Consider the following 18,306-nt stretch of genomic DNA (forward strand, 5'->3'; position numbering starts at 1 on the left):
GCAACAGGATCTTATATTTCTATCCTGTTGTCTTGTGTATATCCTTAATTTCCTGTGGTGCGAGTTCTGACATTGTGTGCTGTTTTCCAGCAGTGTTTTGCACATGTTGGGGGGGGGGGGTGAACAAAATGATTCACAGAAACCAGATGTGTTTCAACATGAGCCCAAACTAGAAAAAGTCCACTGTTATTTCTGCAATTGTTACAGCTCAGCAGCACAGTGTTGTAGAGATGTTTTTCTTGCTGTCTTGGCACAGAAATCAAGTGTAATGTGAGTCGCTATAAAGGCATTAATCACCCTGCTGGAATTCTAGGGCTGCACATACAAATGCAAGAGATCTTTAGTCAGACATTGGGGGGACCAAGTGGGGGCGGTAAATGTAATGATTTACATTTTTAAAGTTGCAGTAAGATACTAATGGTCTGTGTTGCTGGTTTGAACAGTTTGTGTCTGTCAGTCAAATTCCTCCTATGTGTACTCACACCTAGCCAATAAAAGTGATTCTGATTCTGAAATGAAACTGCCTGATGCCTATGGGATCATGATTATGTTATTTGATCCCATGTATCAAGCTATCTTTGTTCAACAATTGAGTGACATAAGTATAGTGAAGACATAACTTCAGACTACACCAAATACATATTGGTCTGTCCTATGGCATTAGTTTCTGACTCTGGGAAATTGGAGTACAGTAAACAGTAAAATTCCCCAAAACTACTGAATCTCTGAACTCCCCTTTTAACCAAATCACACACATTTAGACTAGTCCATGTGTAAACTAATCAAATGTAATTGGAGCCCCTCTGGGGAGGCCTGCCTCCTGCTTCAAAAACCCTCCGATGTATTCTGTCACTCCAGAATCAGCAGGTCGGCCTGGCCCCTTATACAGTCTGTCACTGGAAGGAGCCAATTGTCTCACCTGTCAGTCTGTCCCCTGTTTGTATCCTAATGCCCACATGCCTGAAACAAACGGCAATTAGGACCGTGTGCCTAATGCGCGCCTGGCGCAAGCGATCTTGTGCGTTTTGACCAACAACATAATAATCTGGTCGTTCACAGCGACTGGGCTTTATGACAAATCAACTACAGCTACACGCATTTGGCAAAAGAAAAACATGCTCATCAAGAGCAGTTATACTGATTTAGGCTATGTCTCCAGTAATGTGAGCATCAGGGCTGGTGCAGTTAAGCAGTCTGTGTTTTACTTGTGAAGACTTGCGAATGGTCAACTTGTGTAGCTACTAGAGACCCGTGCATGGCACGCGGAGGATTATTGAACGACCAAAAACGTTGGCAGCTTTTTAAGCCGCGCACACTGTTTACTATTGCTGGTTGTCATGTAGCCTACACCAACATGAAGCAGAAGAGTTATGCTAAGCACCCGGTGCGTTTTTCAGTAGGTTTAACACAGAATTTTGGGGAGATATCTGATCTCCCCAAAACTTTCTTTCAGCTTTTATTGGATCTGATGACGGTGTCTGGCCATTACAAATATTGTGGGTGGGTGGAGGCTTGGTTCATACAATGTTTGTGCTCTCACTGTATGAACCATGGATGTCCTGAAATGCTGCAGCCTGGATTCATGTTTCTAAGATCACTGCGTTAGTTGACATAAAATGGCACGTTTCCTCTGAAATGCAATGCGAATTTCTTTTTTAAAAAAAATAAAAATGAACCGGTAACTTTAACAGCAGGGTAGGAAGAGGGGAAAAAAACGTCTGGCAGCAGTCGATATTAAAAACATGCAGAGGGAGACAAGCTCGGGGCCTTCCAGAGTCAGGAAAAAGACTTCGGAGAGCAGCACACAGGAGATGGGTATGGCATTTCTATTTTCCCCCAGCCCATTGATTTGTATATGAAAACATAGCGCTTTTATTCTCCCCCTTCTGGGCTCTGCTTCTGAGTGATCAGCTGATGAAGAGACTAGCAGCTCGCCGCTATGCTGGCTTGCTAATTCTCTCCCCCACAGCTGCAGCCGATCCTGATAGCCAGCCTGCAGATTGCAGTCAGGTAAATATCCTCCTCCATGTCTTTCTTCTCAGGCTCAGGATTCAGCCAGGCTACATCGCATGGGAAGAGAGGAAGAGATGGATAAAATGAGTGTGTGCGCGCGCGCGCCAGGGAAAGAGAGCGAGTGTGTCTGTGAGTTTATTCGTGTCCGTCTAAGTGTGTGTGTGTGTGTGTGTGTGTGTGAGTGAGAGCAGGGGGGAGAGAGGGAGTGTGTAGGTGTGTTGTAACAGATGAGAGGGAATCTTTGCCAGATTAGTCAGGGTAGAGGCAGGCTTGTTAGGAGATAGCACAGGCATGGAGCATCACATGCACTCACTGACACCCTTCCCCGCTCACACATGCACAGTCAATCAGGCAGCTCTCAGCTGGGTTATGCATCTTTGAGGATTACCCTCTATCCCTCCAGTATTCTGCTGGAACGATTGCAGCCCCTTAGAGAGAGTAGCGGGGCTTTCAAAGCCTTCATTTGAGCCGAGCGATGATGAGCAGGATTTCTATTGTTACCTCTCTTGTGTTGTTGTCTCCTGTAACTCAATTATCTGCCATGTCTTTTGGTTCGGAAGTGCAGGCATGCGGTCTGTTTTTTACTGTATCAACATCAGTCCTGTTTTTTAGGCTTGGCAAATATTATTATTATTATTGTTTTGAAGTAATAATTCTGCATTCCTGTTCCTCAGACCAGTGTGTACAAAATACAATATTTCAACATGTTTTCATCTCTGTCCTTGAGAAATACATCTTCACAAGCGCATGCTCTGTGATATGATTTGAATGCTGGTGTGTGTTCTGTATGAGCCTGTATGATTCAATATTCTGTTCAGATTGGACAGCATGCCTTCTGTATTTCCTCCTCCGTCTCTCCCGCTGGGTTGCTGTTGCTGCTGCTCTTGCTGCATGCATACTCGTGTTTCTGGCCTCTAATTGCCTTTGTGGAAAATACAGCGGTTGCAGCAGATATTCGAAACGCAGTGATGAAATGGTTGAAAATATCTCAGCATGCAGCAGGCGCTCTTGTCGAACACCACACACCTAAGATTATGTTTATATTTCAAATATCTTTATGAACCAGGAAAACATAGGTTAATATTTATGGCATTATGAGCATTTTTAGGCTTTGTGCTTTGGTATAATATGGTAAATGTATTCATATTCATTGTGCATTATAAAAAAATCTGCCTTCCCTTGATAATCATCTGATATTAAAGCCTTCAGATAAAATAATCTGTCCTAAATTTGCAGAGACAGCACAGTAGTTGGGTCTCTCCAGTCCATGCAAATTCAGATGCTATTGTAATAAATAAATAAACCCTCTTTCATTTTAATACAAAACCATAGGCTGTAAATCTGCATGCTTAAACTCCAGCCAGTACTGCTAATTAGCTTGAGACTGTGAGTGCCTTAATTTGAGGTTTTCAGATTTAGACTCCTTGGTGTCTAAAGTGCTTTAGGTTTCTGTCTTTGTGGCAAGTGAAGGTCTGAAAACATATGCTGTGTGTACAGTGGTTTCTGAGATTCTGAGCATCCCAACTAAAAATCAGAGGAAGAGTTCAAATGAATGGGAATGGAAGAGTTTTGAATGAAGATCGGTCACAGTTCTCCTTTCCTCCCATTTTCCAGTTGTTATTTTCCTTGTAACACTGAACTACAAAAGAAGAACATGACAGGCTTTGTGTGTACAATATATACAGTACACGTTTTTATACTACAATGTTTCATTCGCCTTACTCTTGTTTCTCAGAGTTTGTTAGCTGTCCCCACTCATTGCTCCCTCTTCCTGCAGCCTGAGGCAGGAGAGAACGGTTCCCTGGAGGAGATGGAAGAGGACATCAGTCTGAAGAAGCGTAAAAGCGATCATCATGGTGAGAAAGAACTGCAGTCTGGGCAGGAAACAGGCGAAAAAGTCAAAAGGAAGCGAGGACGCCCACCAGCAGAGAAACTGCCCCCAAATCCACCTGAACTCACCAGAACACTGAGCACACTGGTAGACATGGTTATCAACTACAAGGACGGGTGAGGGCGCTAAATTTTTTGTGGCCTCTGTCATGACACTATGATGCAACTATATTAATTGTTAATTATGAACTAGCTGTGGAAAAAAATGGTTTTGCTTTTACAGACATCTTTAAAAAGTGTTGTTTACAGAAGACCAGGGTTCCGTGGAGGCCAGTTCACACTGCCCCCGTTGACTTTGTTGACTTTGTTGACTTTGTTTAACTGTGTTCCTTGCATTCTGTCTGAGCACAAACATCAACATCTTCTTTCTAAGCTAAATCGATCCAACGTCAATGTAGCAATCAAGTTGGTATCGTGGCAACTTTGTCATTTAGAGATTAGAAGATATTTAACCCGTGTTTGTGAGAAAACAATGGTTGATAACTGCAGATAACAATGTGATTAAATCATTATCTTGGTGTAACAGCCTTGAAATGGAAAAGCACCCCAAAAGTGGAATTTGTTACCCCAAGATAATGAGATACATCATGATCTCAGTGTATGTGTCATTCTGGTCTTCTATAAATGTCAATCATATTCTGACGTATTGATAAAACATTCACATTGTGCTTCCAGGTTGGGTCGACAGATCAGTAAAGGCTTTGTGCAGCTTCCCTCCAAGAAGGAGGTACCTGAGTATTACGAGCTGATCCGAAAGCCTGTCGACTTCAGAAGGATCAGGGTACGTGTCACCGAACACCCTCAGAACTTAAATGCAGATAGCATTGTTATCTGGTGAAAGAAACTCAAATAAATGGAGCTGGAACTCCAACATATATATAATACAGTAAAAAGTAAGTAAAAAATAGAAGTGTCTGTATTGATTATCCAAAGAACTCTTTTGGTAAATATGATTGAGAAATTAATAAATTGTGCTTAGCTTAACAAGTAGCCTATAGTTACCACTTAATCATTTTCATATATGGCATATTATTTCTTTGTATTACCTACTTTGAATTATCAACATTTTAGGTATCTTCTGCTCAGAGTGTTACAGTTTAACGATAGAATAAACACCAAAAAGAAAACACTACATTTCAAATATATAGAATAATATTGTAGCTACTACTACTAAAACTACTAAACATTTGCTGCCTGTACCAGAGGTGAAGGAGTCTAGTGACATGAGGCAATTCCCAAATTTAAAGATTTGAGATTTACTTGAATAAAGACTGACTTGGTATTTATGTTTTTGTGCCATGAGGCACTTGGTGACGGTGACATTAATGGACAAAATCTTTTTATTTAATATTGCATGCTACATAATTTTATTTTAGCTCTAGATGTTAAGTAAATGTATGCACCAAGACTGAGAGTCCACAGCTACGCTAGTGTACAGTGAGCTTAAACGTCAGCATGCTAAAATGGTGACAATGCTGATGATCCTGCTAGCTGAAAAGTTAAAGGATCATGAAAGTTATTACAGTTCATATAGAGGGGACATGATTGTGTGTACCAAATGTCATTGCAATTCATCCAATAGTAGTCAAGACTTTTTTTTTACTCAAAAAAACAAATGTCAATCTCATGAGGAAATACAAGGCAAAATCTTTAAGATTCATGCTCTGGGAACCATGAATGTGTGTACCTAGTTTCATGGCAATCCAACATATATGTAGTTGTTGAAAAATTTTAGTCTTGATCAAAGTGATGGGCCGACCAACCTACCAACATTGCCATCCATAGAGCCACGCCTTTAGCATGGCTACAAAAGAAAACTGCATCTTAATTTCTTGACAGAATGGGTCAAAATAATTTCTGACACACACATAGCAAAAATAACCATTAACAACAGCTAACTAGCCAACACATTTTAATGACACCACCAACAGGATCAACTCCAAAAATCCTTAAACTTCACATGAATAACAAGCTATCAAGTAGAAAGGAGATGAATAGTCCTACTTGGTAGCATATTTACGTTATAGCTACTAACTATATTTTGTGTTGCTAGGTATTCGCCTCAAAATAGGTGACACAACATGTAAAACATCCTGTGTAATCAGCCAAAACATAACCACAAACACAGGTGAGGCTTAATTTTACAAGCTTGTTAGCTACACAAAGTTTGAGCTGTAAGGTTGGGATTCAGTAGCACATCAAAGGGTCTAAAAAATAGAAGAGATAAAAAATTCATCAAATCATCTACTCACTCACACACCCTGGGGCCGTCACACAGTAAAATATGTATGAATGAGTACAAGTGGTCTTAAATCACACACTCACCACAGCACCTGTACTCTAATTAAAGCATAGTTCACACATGAATTATCAAATAAAGTGGCAAAGGAAATATGGAATTCTTCTATATTCTTATTATTGTCAACAAAGACCCAAACCACATTGTGTTTGTCCATCTCTCAATACTTTTGCAAATATATAGTTTAATTTTTATTTAAAAACAGATTGAGTAAATAGTGCATTTGGGGGACTATTTTCTGGGGCGGATTAATAAATATTGGGGCAGTAGGACATGTGGGATTGGCCAAAGTTGTTGGCTTTGGTATTTTCACTGGGCTCGGCCAAGCAATAATGCCTGCGCATAACTCGCATTAAAACCCAGAATTTCAGCTTTTGTACAGATTAAACCATGAAAGAGGTGCTAGTGGACAGATTCATTTTACCTTTGGACAGAGAGAGACTAGCTGTTTCCCCCTGTTTCCAGTCTTGCCAGCTTAAAATTTAGTGTACAGACATGATTATGAACTCTCGGCAAGAAAGCAAATAGGGAATATTTCTCAAAATGTTAAACTATCTAATGAAGGGAGGAAAAATGTATTTTTTGTTTACCCTCATAAGAATACCTTCTCTTGGACTACTACTTATTAAATGCTTTATTGATAGCTGATAATTTCTTTGCAATAGTCACACTGAGGTTTTGATACTGATCCTCTGCTTCACAGGAACGTGTACGTAATCACAAGTACAGAAGTGTGGGAGATTTGGAAAAGGATATTTTCCTCCTTTGTCACAATGCTCAGACTTATAACCTGGAGGGATCTCAGGTGAACCCCAAGGAATTCTTTCATTTGAAAGCAACAAATTCATTTTTCATAGTCTCCATTCTGTTATTGTTGTCATAAATGGGTTTGGATCTTGAGGTGGTGAAGAACAGCCCATACTTTGTTTGAATGTGCGTGTGTGTATCTGCCTTTGTGTGTTGCATGTGTCTCTGTTTGCCACTGCAGATCTATGAAGATTCAATTGTCATTAAGTCTGTCTTCGAGAGCGCGAGACAGAGAATTGTCACAGACGAGGAACAGAAAGAGACGGTTAGCGCCACTCACAGCGATAATGGTGGCGGAGCTGAAGACCAATTTGTTCCATCAGCAGGTGAGAGTTAAAACACATCAATATCAGGAGGGGTGATGTTTTTACAAGTGACCAAATGAAAACAAATAGAAGACAAACGTTCTGTGGTTTAAAAAATGTTGATAAAAGTATTGTTTGCTATAGTCATTCTTACATTTAACCACTTGACTTTTGAACTACGCGAGCATTTGAAAATTGCAAATACAATATATTTGTATTAGACTCATCCTACTGTCTCTTTTTGTAACCAGTGAAACCATTACCAGTCCAGCTAAAGAAGGGCAACAAGGAGGAGAGAAGCAGAATTACTATGGCCAAGAGGCTCCACAGTGATTTAGACAGTGATGAGGATCTAGAGGACAACACCACAAAAGATGAAGGTTGAACTGAAAGGCCCTCAGTTTTTTGTATTCTGGTTCATGTCTATTCTCTGCCACATCCCTTTTCATTGGTTTCTTCATTTTCTAAGCAAAAGAAATGTCTTTGACAATAAAATAAGAAGGACCATTCAAAGAGAGGCACTTACGGAACAATGCTTCAATATATGTCTTGCTGTACATAGTTCTGTTCCTTTAATTTAGCTGGTCTTATATAATAATTTCCATTTTATCTGCCTTAGTCTTTGTGATTGCTTCTGCAAATATTATGTAAAACAACAGTTTCACTGACTGTTTTTAATCCATATATTTGATTGTATGAAATGCCTTCATATGTTTTGGAGCATGATATGTACATCTCTCCTGAAGCTGGCTCCTCCAGAGCAGCACCTGCTGATGACAATGTTGATGTGTTCAGGGATCGAGAATTGAAGCACACAGGAAGGTCTTTTTAAAGAAAACAAGAACAAATGAACACTAAGTTTGTTTAAAATCTCTGAATGTTAATTTAGAGATGATACATCTTTGATAAAAACCATAGTGGAAGTATAATGGTCAGAGAGACTTGATAAATACTAGTACTGATAGTATTACTTTTGTCTGTTTCTGATACTTGATGGAATACGTTTAGGTCTAATCAAGGGTACTCAATTTGAACATTTGTATCCCTTGTGCTACAGTATATTCACATGTTGTACAGTTTGTGTGAAAAGTAAGTAAAAACAAAGTTTCTTTTCATTTACTCTCCTGGTTGTTGGGGAGGATGGAAGACATCATTGTTAAGACAATCCCTGGAAATGTGTATCACTTAAACACTTGCGAAATAAATTTTACCAAAATTCCTGTTGGTTGTTGTTATTATTAGTAGTATTTAACAGAGTAGTAGACATTTTAGTAATACTTGTTGTAGTCACAAAATGTATGAAATGTATAAATCACTCTGGATCTGGAAAGTAGTCGTCAAAGGATAAAAAAATGTGGTTGGGAAGGTTTACATTTAAATATAATTCAAGTATTCAGTCACATTTAACCTCCACATTAAGACAGGAGGTACTATCAGAGTCAGCATTATTCCCTTTAGAGTGTAATTACTGTATGTGATGTGTATTTTTGACAATGTTCCAATAGGTGGTGCAAGAGAACCGTTTGATTATCTCTGTGTTTCTGTGTTGATATAGATGTAGTGACTACTGATACCAGAAACAATCAGGTAACAGTTCAAACTACCAAAGGGGGGGGGAAAAACAGCACCTCTGAAGCTCACTAACATGCTTCATCTCCCTTGTTTAATCTGTGCACAGATGTAAAAACATCGGCTTGTGGTTTTATGGGAGTTACATGCTGGTTTCTTGGCTGTGCACACTGACTGAGCCAATCGTCTCCTGCCTCTATCTTTCTATCATTCTTAAAGCTAGAGTAGGAAATTCCATAAGTCTGAATGAAATGGTGAGTTGGCTTACCTGCCATCTACCTGCCTACCTGTGTTGTTGGGGTATGGCTTTGGAGGGAGGCCTAAAGGGAGGGGTGGAATTTTTTTCTGGTTGGATACATTTAAAATCTAGCTGTCTCTTGCTAGTTTCTCCAACATTGCCCAAACTAGCATTAATGGACAGATATGAGGTATAGATCTTCTCATATAACTCTCACCAAGAAAGCAAATAAGTGTATTTTCCAAATGTTGAACTATTCCTTAAAAAATACATTAAGTCATTTTGAAACCATGTCTGCTCGCTGGAGGGAAGAAAGGCTCCAAAACAACTTAAAGCAGTTTTCCTTTGGTTTGTCATGTTCTTATAGCTAAGTTATCAGCAAAAATCCACCTACACCTCCAGCAGACACACAGCATGTGCCATTGGAGTTATCTTTCTGACCACCTGTTGAATCTAATCTTTTGACAGTATGTTGTGCCAGGTTTGGTCATCAACCTCCTGAGAAAAACATATAAATCTCTTTTGCTTCCTAGATGTTCAATTAACTTCACCTGCCACCTGTTTACTTTGGTTCTCCACAGTGTCACGCTGTAAAAGGTGGCATACAATGGGCTTTTGTGAGCATTTTAGAGATCATTCAAGAGTGGCTTTCCACAGTATTTTGTTAGGAAAAGAGCTGTTCGGATTTAACCTTTTGGGCTGAAAAAAAAAGCTGAAATCTAAAGAGAGATGCACCCTAAGCTGATTCTCTCTGGGATTCTTTATATTCCAACCTTTCAAATTTCAGGGAGTTTTTTGAGTCAGTGGTAAGATGTTGTTCCACTAGTGACTGGGTTTAAAAAGTGCGTGAGCATCTGGGTGCAGGGATAGGTGGCTAATGTTATGTGCTCACAATGAAATTCATTGTCACACCATCTCTAGTACACAAATGCATGTCATTGCTGGGGTTTGAGTGAATGTAAAATATGAAGCCATGGCTATTATAGATCCAAGCAGATAGTGATAAACAGCGTTCAGCTTGAGTTAAGACCTGTGTGACTGGAAAAACATACATTTTTAATGTGGTCTCTTTGGCAGCTATTTTTAAGTGAGTCTGCTTAAGGATTTAGCTATGAACACAATTTGTACCTTAGGGCTTTATTCAGAGTACTCATGATGTGACATCACCAAAAAGTAAATAAAAACCTGCACATTGGTACTCAGAAATTATTTTCTATTATCACTAATGGCAACGTGTCTCCCTGAACTTCACAGATGCAGGCAGTGTAACAAAAACACCCAATACAGTGTCTAGTTTTCCACCAGCCTATAGATTTGATAGACAAGGACAAAATGACATGGGAGATGTCACAGATGAAATTTTGGCAACATAGCTCATTATTGCAGTGCTTTCTGACAGTTCACTCACAAGTCCGTAGGTCGAAGCATCCTTCGAGTGTACGATCATGAGTACTGTCTGCTTGCAAATATGTGAGTAGGTTTTGTGCCACTGTAAAATGAATGGAACTCACTGAGAGACAGGACCTAAAAATTGATGGTTGGCTGTGTTGGAGAATGTTTTGCAGTGAAGAATGTGCAAGTGATCAATGGGATAAAGATGCAAGGTATAAAATGTGTTGTTACAATGCTATTTTATTAGAACATATTACCTGTCTTCAAAAATATTTTTTATTTCCATAGTACTCACAGTTATCACACAAATGTGAGATATACATTTTAAATTGTAGATTTTTATACTATTAGTACTCACTGTATTTAATTTGAGGAAATAGTTTTGGTCACAATGTTGAAACATTTTCAAAGTAAGCAACCACAAGATTAACATTTTGCTTATTGCTCAAAGGGTCATGTTTTTTACAATAGAAACTCAGCAGACATGTAGCCTAGGTGAGATTTAAACACACAGACAAACACTTTTTTTTACTATCGACATACATTTGCATGTCTTGTGATCTCAGGAAGGGCTTCGAACTGTATGCTAAATGCCAGACGGAATCAACATTTGTTTGAAATCACCATCTGCTGTTCCTTTTGTTTGTGAGAGAATGTAAGCGGAGAGATTTTGAATGTCGAGAGAAAACTGTATCTTTCTCTCCATGGCAACGTACATAAAGGATTGATTCATCACATCTTTGACTCCATACCTCTTCTTTGGGAAGAAATTTTCTTTCACACAAGACTAAATAAACTACATAAATTAATTTACAGTATTTAGATATATGCTCCTTAACATTTAATGAAGTGCAGATTGTCAGAAGAACAAGAACATAGAGATTAACAATGTCCTTGTTGTGGGGCAGCTAAAAGGCGTGGGCTCTTACTGTAAATAGCTCTGGGAAACAAAGTGGCACCCATGTCTTCTTGATGAAAATCTCACATAAAAGGACATAAACCTAATGGATGAGAAGACATGGACATATTGCTGAAGGTAGACACACTAATGGCTTTTGGAGATTAGTGGGCCCAGAAGGTGATTTTAATCTGTTGAGAAGACAATCCCTTTTCTCTGTACACATGGGACACAGGTTTAATAGAAGGTTAGCGTGGTCCACATTACGCTAATCACCTGTAATATTTCACATTTCACCTCACTGCTCTTTTAACTGTCACAGATAATGTCAACACCAACATTCATCTTCAATTTCTCATCATTTGTACAACATTTTACATTTATTTTTTAATTGGTTTATACAGAACAGTAAAACCCATTGCTGTCTTCTGTTACAGTACACTAATCATGGATATGAGAGGACTGCTGTATCAAGAAATGAGTACAAGATTATAGGATACAGCAGCTTGAGGAATAACGACCTAAATGTAAAAGTCAATAACTCAATTATTGTATTTCCTGTGCCGGTGTTGCTGTTCTCTGCTTCACTAAGTACATACTGTGCATCTATAAACATTATGATCTTGGTGAAAACATCCAACATACTGTATAGAAAAGGGTTTTCAGTGACATTTGAGAAACAATATTGTCTGTGGTGTCTGTCTGTGGTAATGTTCTGATTCAGCTATATTGTTAGGTGCTATTGACTCACTGCTATTGTTTTAGGGTGGCTGCACAATCTGCCCCTTTTGTGGCTGAAAACAATGCCATCCTAGCCAAATGAGGTGTTTTAGAAGGATTGTATAGGCCTACAGCTGTGTGTCAAATTAACCAAACAACTTCTCTGGTGTTTTGTACTGCTCCACAACAATTTCTGTCTAATAAGTTGACATGAGATCAGATCAGATGACATTAAATGAGATCAGATTAAATGATATGAGATGAGATGACATGAGAGTGGATGACATGAGATAACATGAGATCTGATGATGCGGGATGAGATGCCATACGTCTGCGTGGGTTCTCTCCGGGTGCTCCGGCTTCCTCCCACTGTCCAAAGACATGCGGACTAGGTTGATTGGTGACCCTAAATTGTCCTTCGGTGTGAGTGTGAGCGTGAGTGGTTGTTCGTCTATGTGTGGCCCTGTGATGGACTGGCGACCTGTCCAGGATCTACCCCGCCTTTCGCCCGATGCCAGCTGGGATTGGCTCCAGCCCCCCGCGACCCTGTACGCAGGATAAGCGGTTGACGATGGATGGATGGATTCAGCGAAATCTTACATGTGTATTGTGTGTGGTCTTTCTCTTGCAAACCTAAAATAATAATGTGAAGAATACACAATTATTTCTTTATAGCCTATTCTACTTTTTCTCTTAAAAAGCCTTCACTTATTCTCTGCTGAATTACCACTGAGACTTAAGAATATAGTCATTACGAACAGACTGTCACAACATTCTGTCTTGAAACTGCCCATTTTTAATTAGCGAAGTGTCTGAAGTTTTTTTTTTCCATAATGCAAACAAGCAGCAAAGAACATTGGTAGTACAGTATGTTCATCCATTTTTTTTTTCAAATACAAACATCAAAGTATGAAATAAGCCCAAAAGGGTGGTTGAAATATTTATGTATATGTATTTATGTGCCAGGCAGGTTCACACATAAAAGCTATCATGTGTATTCATATACCTTCACAGTTTGATCTTTTGAGTAACATTTTTCTTTTTCTGTACATCCTTCTTGCGGATAATTGATAAAGATCCCTGTTCAGTGCAATCTATTTGCAGGTTAGCTAAGAACAAAACATAAAAACAGTATGGTATTCCTCGGTGACCAGCAGAACAGTGTGAAAACAATGACAGGAATGTGTGTAACATCCCGTGCATGTGTATCCCTGTGCATGATACGAACCAAAAAGGAACCTACTCTTAAAAATATTGCTCCGTAGCGCTACTAGTGGTCATAACAATTCACAAGTGCCTTTCAGATTTTGGTGCAAGCACATCTGTAACTTGCCAAATGTTGCCCCCAAGAAAGTGAATTGACACTTATTTTAGTAACGATAGTACAAAATAATATCTGTACAAAATAATAACAAATATAAATACAGAAAAATGAAAGGATAAGACAAGGATTTCCATCCTGCTCCTGTATCAGTATCAGCATTTTTCGATAACACATAGGTAACACCCTTTCATGTTAAGCATACTCTCTTTATGTACATTTACCACATTACTATGTTGGTAGAGTAAGTGTCATCTCATCTTATCTACACTGCTTTCAGATGAGGTTCTACTTTTCCTAAATCCTACATCTGCTAATAAATGCAGCTCTCTTCTATTTGACAAGTCAGTGCTTTCTGTGTTCAAATCTCATACTGCCCCATGAGGAAGTAGAGAACAGGAGGGCACGTGGAGGCTTTCCAAGTGAGCCTGTGATTCTTTTCTCCTGCCACTGAAAGTCACAGCCATCATCTCAAGGTACATGCACTTGGAAACATGCACTTTGACAAGAGGAAGCTGACACAATTCTCATCACACTGCTTTGCACTTCACCCTCGAAAGCTGTGCTCTTCTGATCTTGATATTTTCAAATACCAAAGATGCCTAGATGGGCCTTCATTCTTCCTGTAACATTAAAAACCTCCAGGAGTAAGTGCACACTGAATAAAAGCCTGATTGAACTGCACCTCTGTGCCATACATTGAATCGCACAAACATTACATCCCCTGCAAAGAGAATTTGTAATAGAAGTTAGATAGGTTTACAGTATGTGAACAATCACAATCCATGCAATGCATAAATAATGGACATTCAGATTATCTGTTTTCTCTGAAAGGCCCCAACAACTTTTCAATCACGTTGTTACTTTGAGTGAAGGTACATATATTTTGTGTTTTGTCTGTGCTCTTTTTTTTTCTCTGCTTTTAAAGTGGGCGAGAAACAGCTTTCCATCAGGATTTAGCAACATTTAAACCAAAATCTGATGACAGTTGGTAGGCTGTTTACTTAAGGTGTCAATCTCTGAATGGCTAACTCTTAAGATTTTCATTCAAATTAAATCCAGTTTTTGATGCTCTTTATTAATATCTGTAATATATCAGCACTAGCCATTTAATATATTACAGTAAAAATCTGTCGTCCATTGTTTGTGGCAGAGTCCGCCATTGCCGTGCTGGATTATAATTGCCTTCACACACACAAGGCAATCACAGAAAGCGAATACAGCGTTACCTTTGTAATTCTATCTCGTAGATATCAGCCTTTACTATTTACTGTTCACTTTCTTACAGCTATATCTGAGCTGCATCTGATTTACTGCAAATGCAATCTGAAAATTTCCGACTGCTTCACATTGAAAGCATTAAATGGGTAAAACACTGGTTGGCTTTCATTGTGAAGCAGTCACAGGAAACACAATGTATTCATTACCAAGGTTAGTATTAACAATGATAGTTCATCAAAAATGCATCTAAAAAACAAGACAACGGTCAGTTTTGCCATTTTATGTTAAGCAGATCACTATGTATTTTGCAAGAGAGCAGTGGGACAAGAAAGAGCAACCACAGTGAGCTGTTACGCCCAGGCCACACCGAATACCTGTGTATGATGGCTACCTCACTGAACTGCTGCGGTTCACACAGACAGCGTTGCTGCTGTGCTGCAACCTCCAGCCCTGTCTTTCTACATTGAGTTTGCCTTTGAGAATGGGCATCAATGATAGAATGTTTCATTTCATTTATATTTAGTTATTGAACATTTAAGAAATATACGAAGATTTTGGACCTTTAAACTCTTTGTTTATATTATTTACTTGATTTGCTATATACAGCACGATAAACATTCACATGGGATATTCAGAATGATTCACTGATGTTGCAGCTTGCAAGTACATTCACTTAGAACAAATATACACGGATGGAGTTTAATGAATGAGGCTTGTTTTTCATTCTCCTTGAAATGCAATTTATCATTCTCCAGAGCCCTCAGAGGTCTCAGTGCTCAGTCTCAGTCTGTCTATGTGTGGGACACCTTTTCCAGGTCCTCCATGATCAGGTCCTGTTCTTTAATATCACAACTACCAGCCAAGCACCCTCCTTCCTGACATGAGCACTTCCCATTCCCCACTAACACTGATCTGACACAAGAGCCTGATCTACTGAGGACAGCAGGCTGGACTGGGAGTACAGCATTCCCCCGGATTCGGTAAGAGAAGGTCTTCTGGCGCTCAATGTCAGCAGTGCACAGCTGGAATTTGAAAGCAGCCTGAAAGCCTCTGCGAAAATTCTCATTGAAGAAGCCATAGATGATAGGGTTGACGCTGCTGTTGAAGAAGGCCAACCAGTGAGCAAATGGATACACGTAGATGTTAATGACACGATGCTGATGCTCTGTCAGGCTGGCATAGTCACTCAGCATCATCAGCGTCCACAGTGGAAGCCAGGATAAGATAAATAGCAGAGCCACAACCAGCAGCATCATTATCACCCTTGTCTTCTTCTTTGAAATTGTGTGACGACCTTCGATGCTTGATTTGTTGTTGCCAGTAGGTTTTTCAGACATGCTCCCACTGCCCCTCTTTGGAGGAATAGTGGTCTTGGAGAGAGTGAAGCCAATGCGGGCATACATGATGACGATAAGGCTGAGAGGAGCAAGGTAGATGTTAGCAAAGAGGACAGTGGTGTAGATTTTCCGCATCTCCTGATTGGGCCAATTTTCCCTGCACCAGTAGAAGGGGTGGGTGTCATTGTTAAGTCCATTGACAATTCGCACCCTCTGCTCCTTTGTGACCTGGAGCATGACCCCAGAGGGACACATAATGCATGCAGCCAGGACCCATATGATGACAATAATAAGCTTGGAGGTGGCAATGGTCAGCTTCTGCTCGAAGGGGTAGACAATGCAGCGGAATCTGACACAAAGGGAATCAGAGGAAATGCATAAAGGAAAAGATGTCTCTTAGGATAAAACACACACAAGCACGTAATAACCAGTAAAATTAACAACCCTCACCTGTCAACAGCTATTGCCACCAGAGTGAACACAGATGCTGACACAGATATCCCTTGAACCATACCGCTTAGCTTGCACACTATGCTGCCAAATGGCCATCCTGCAGAACAGAAAAAACTGTTAAAATGTGTAAAAATATAAAAACAAGAAGACAGCATGAATAATGTTAATTCTGAAATGACTCCTAATGGCAGAAAGTGTTAGACCAGCTGAATATTTCACCAGTTCCAAATCAAAGCCAATACAGAAGTTAGAGGTATATGAATCATGAGTATAAGGATATAAGGAAATGCTCTCCTTTTATAGCCTCAATTTAGGCATGTTATCAAAGTTGAAAAAAAACATTTTTCTGACCTGTTATGATGTTGTCCACCAGTGTGGTTGGCATGCAAAAGATGCCAACTAGCAGGTCACTGATGGCAAGGTTGAGAATAAACAGGTTGGTGACCGTGCACATGTTCTTGCTGCGCAGCACAATGAAACACACTACCCCATTGCCCAGCATGCACACCAGGAAGATGAGCAGGTAGGACACAGTGAAGACTGCTGCCACAGAGGGCTTGTGGAGGTAGAAATCAACAAAGGTGATGTTCTGGTGGGTCAAAGGGTTTTCCTGCAATCTTGAGAAATTGGAAGGGTTCAGGCCCTCCCAAGTAGTGTTGAGAACTAGATTCTGGGTCATGGTGATGTCTGGGTGCAAGAGAGAAAAAGAAATAGAGACAGGCAGAAATGTACTACATGGATAACCTATTATTTGCTCAGCACATTAGTGCATGTGTTCTGGGTTAAAAATCCAATATCCTCCGTTAACAAAATCAACCAATTACCAAGGAGAACATTATTACACACATCATCCCGCTGGGAGTGCAATCCTGAAGGCCAGAAGAAAGACTAAATTGGTAATTACATAAAACAACAAAACCTATCTAGAAATCAATAGTCCAATTCTTGTGTCTTTTGATTGTTGTGGGTGGGTTGATTCAGTCAAGTCTATGCTCTCGCACACTCTCTTATAACAACATGCTGACCAAAATGACCAAATCTGTTCTGAGAGCAGTGAGAAAGTAGGGTTGATAGCTTGCTGACTGATTACATCAATCATCCGAATCCAGCATTCTGAGGTTACTATTGACATCAAACTACTGACACTTAAGTGATTGGTACATTTTACACATCTTAATGGATTTAGAACCTTTCTTTCAAACATTTTACACACAGATTAATCCAACTTGTGTTCAGCCTTTCATGTACGAACATTGTTTTTTAGTGGTATAAATAGACCGAAGTAGGCCAGGTTTATTCAGTGATGATCATTTATGTTCAACATTTAATTAGTATTTTAATAAGTAATTGCATATGAAATGTTGCGATCTTCATTTCCACTTTAATTGCACATTTTAAAAATCTGTAATAATGTCTAATACATTATGATGGAATTTGCCTTAAAAATGAGCTGTTAAAATGTACTTACTGTTCTCTATAAAAACTGACTATGCCAGTGTGATTCATTCACTGACAACCTTCATATTTTCACAGTCTTCAAAAAGTAAATCCAGGTAAAGGAAAATATTTGATTATAGCTGCACTACTAGTTATAGTGTCTTGCTCATACAATCACAATGCATCATGCTGCTCATTATGCTGTAGCACACATTGAAGAACTGAATGTAACATAATCATTCAATTCAAACCCTCTGTGGAGGAGATGAGAATAGTCTGTGTTTGTCTTTTAATCAGTGAAGCTTTGGAAGAAATTATTGTTTTCCTTGAAACTATACGCAAACTGAAACTAAGCTTTTGTGATCTGTTGTTCTTGTAACAACTACATGGATGACTGAGAAGATCT

The 18,306-nt window shown here is 39.3% G+C and overlaps 2 protein-coding genes across 3 annotated transcripts; one reads left to right on the top strand and one right to left on the bottom strand.

Annotated features, from left to right (window-relative positions):
* The first annotated feature begins 1,561 nt into the window (after window positions 1-1,561).
* LOC119915110 (probable global transcription activator SNF2L2) lies at window positions 1,562-8,534 on the top strand. 2 transcript variants are annotated; one of them, XM_038734695.1, is made up of 6 exons: window positions 1,562-1,815; window positions 3,791-4,020; window positions 4,579-4,684; window positions 6,906-7,007; window positions 7,191-7,335; window positions 7,566-8,534. In XM_038734695.1, exons 2-6 carry the CDS (start codon window positions 3,824-3,826, stop codon window positions 7,697-7,699), a joined length of 684 nt encoding a protein of 227 aa, XP_038590623.1. In that variant the 5' UTR covers window positions 1,562-1,815; window positions 3,791-3,823; the 3' UTR covers window positions 7,700-8,534. The 2 variants fall into 2 exon arrangements, with proteins under 2 accessions (XP_038590623.1, XP_038590622.1); XM_038734694.1 differs by lacking the exon at window positions 1,562-1,815 and adding an exon at window positions 1,868-2,010.
* Window positions 8,535-15,303: 6,769 nt separating this feature from the next.
* On the bottom strand, window positions 15,304-17,142 carry LOC119915109 (neuropeptide FF receptor 2-like). Its single transcript, XM_038734693.1, has 3 exons — window positions 16,815-17,142; window positions 16,461-16,560; window positions 15,304-16,359 (listed from the first exon to the last, which is right to left on the bottom strand). The coding sequence occupies exons 1-3, from the start codon at window positions 17,140-17,142 to the stop codon at window positions 15,465-15,467; spliced, it is 1,323 nt and encodes a 440-aa protein (XP_038590621.1). The 3' UTR covers window positions 15,304-15,464.
* Between the last annotated feature and the right edge of the window lie 1,164 nt (window positions 17,143-18,306).

The sequence above is a fragment of the Micropterus salmoides genome, unplaced genomic scaffold (genome assembly GCF_014851395.1).
Source record: "Micropterus salmoides isolate LMB-PRFRI ecotype aquatic unplaced genomic scaffold, ASM1485139v1 Ms_hic_scaffold_20, whole genome shotgun sequence".
Taxonomy (NCBI): Eukaryota; Metazoa; Chordata; class Actinopteri; order Centrarchiformes; family Centrarchidae; genus Micropterus; species Micropterus salmoides.

Coding starts and splice junctions, on each gene's coding strand:
- LOC119915110 (XM_038734694.1), top strand. CDS start 1,915: ATGAAGAGACTAGCAGCTCGCCGCTATGCTGGCTTGCTAATTCTCTCC. Junction 7,008..7,190: donor ATAACCTGGAGGGATCTCAG/GTGAACCCCAAG, acceptor TTGCCACTGCAG/ATCTATGAAGATTCAATTGT. Junction 7,336..7,565: donor CCAATTTGTTCCATCAGCAG/GTGAGAGTTAAA, acceptor TTTTGTAACCAG/TGAAACCATTACCAGTCCAG.
- LOC119915109 (XM_038734693.1), bottom strand. CDS start 17,142: ATGACCCAGAATCTAGTTCTCAACACTACTTGGGAGGGCCTGAACCCT. Junction 16,561..16,814: donor GGTGGACAACATCATAACAG/GTCAGAAAAATG, acceptor TCTGTTCTGCAG/GATGGCCATTTGGCAGCATA. Junction 16,360..16,460: donor GTGGCAATAGCTGTTGACAG/GTGAGGGTTGTT, acceptor CCTTTGTGTCAG/ATTCCGCTGCATTGTCTACC.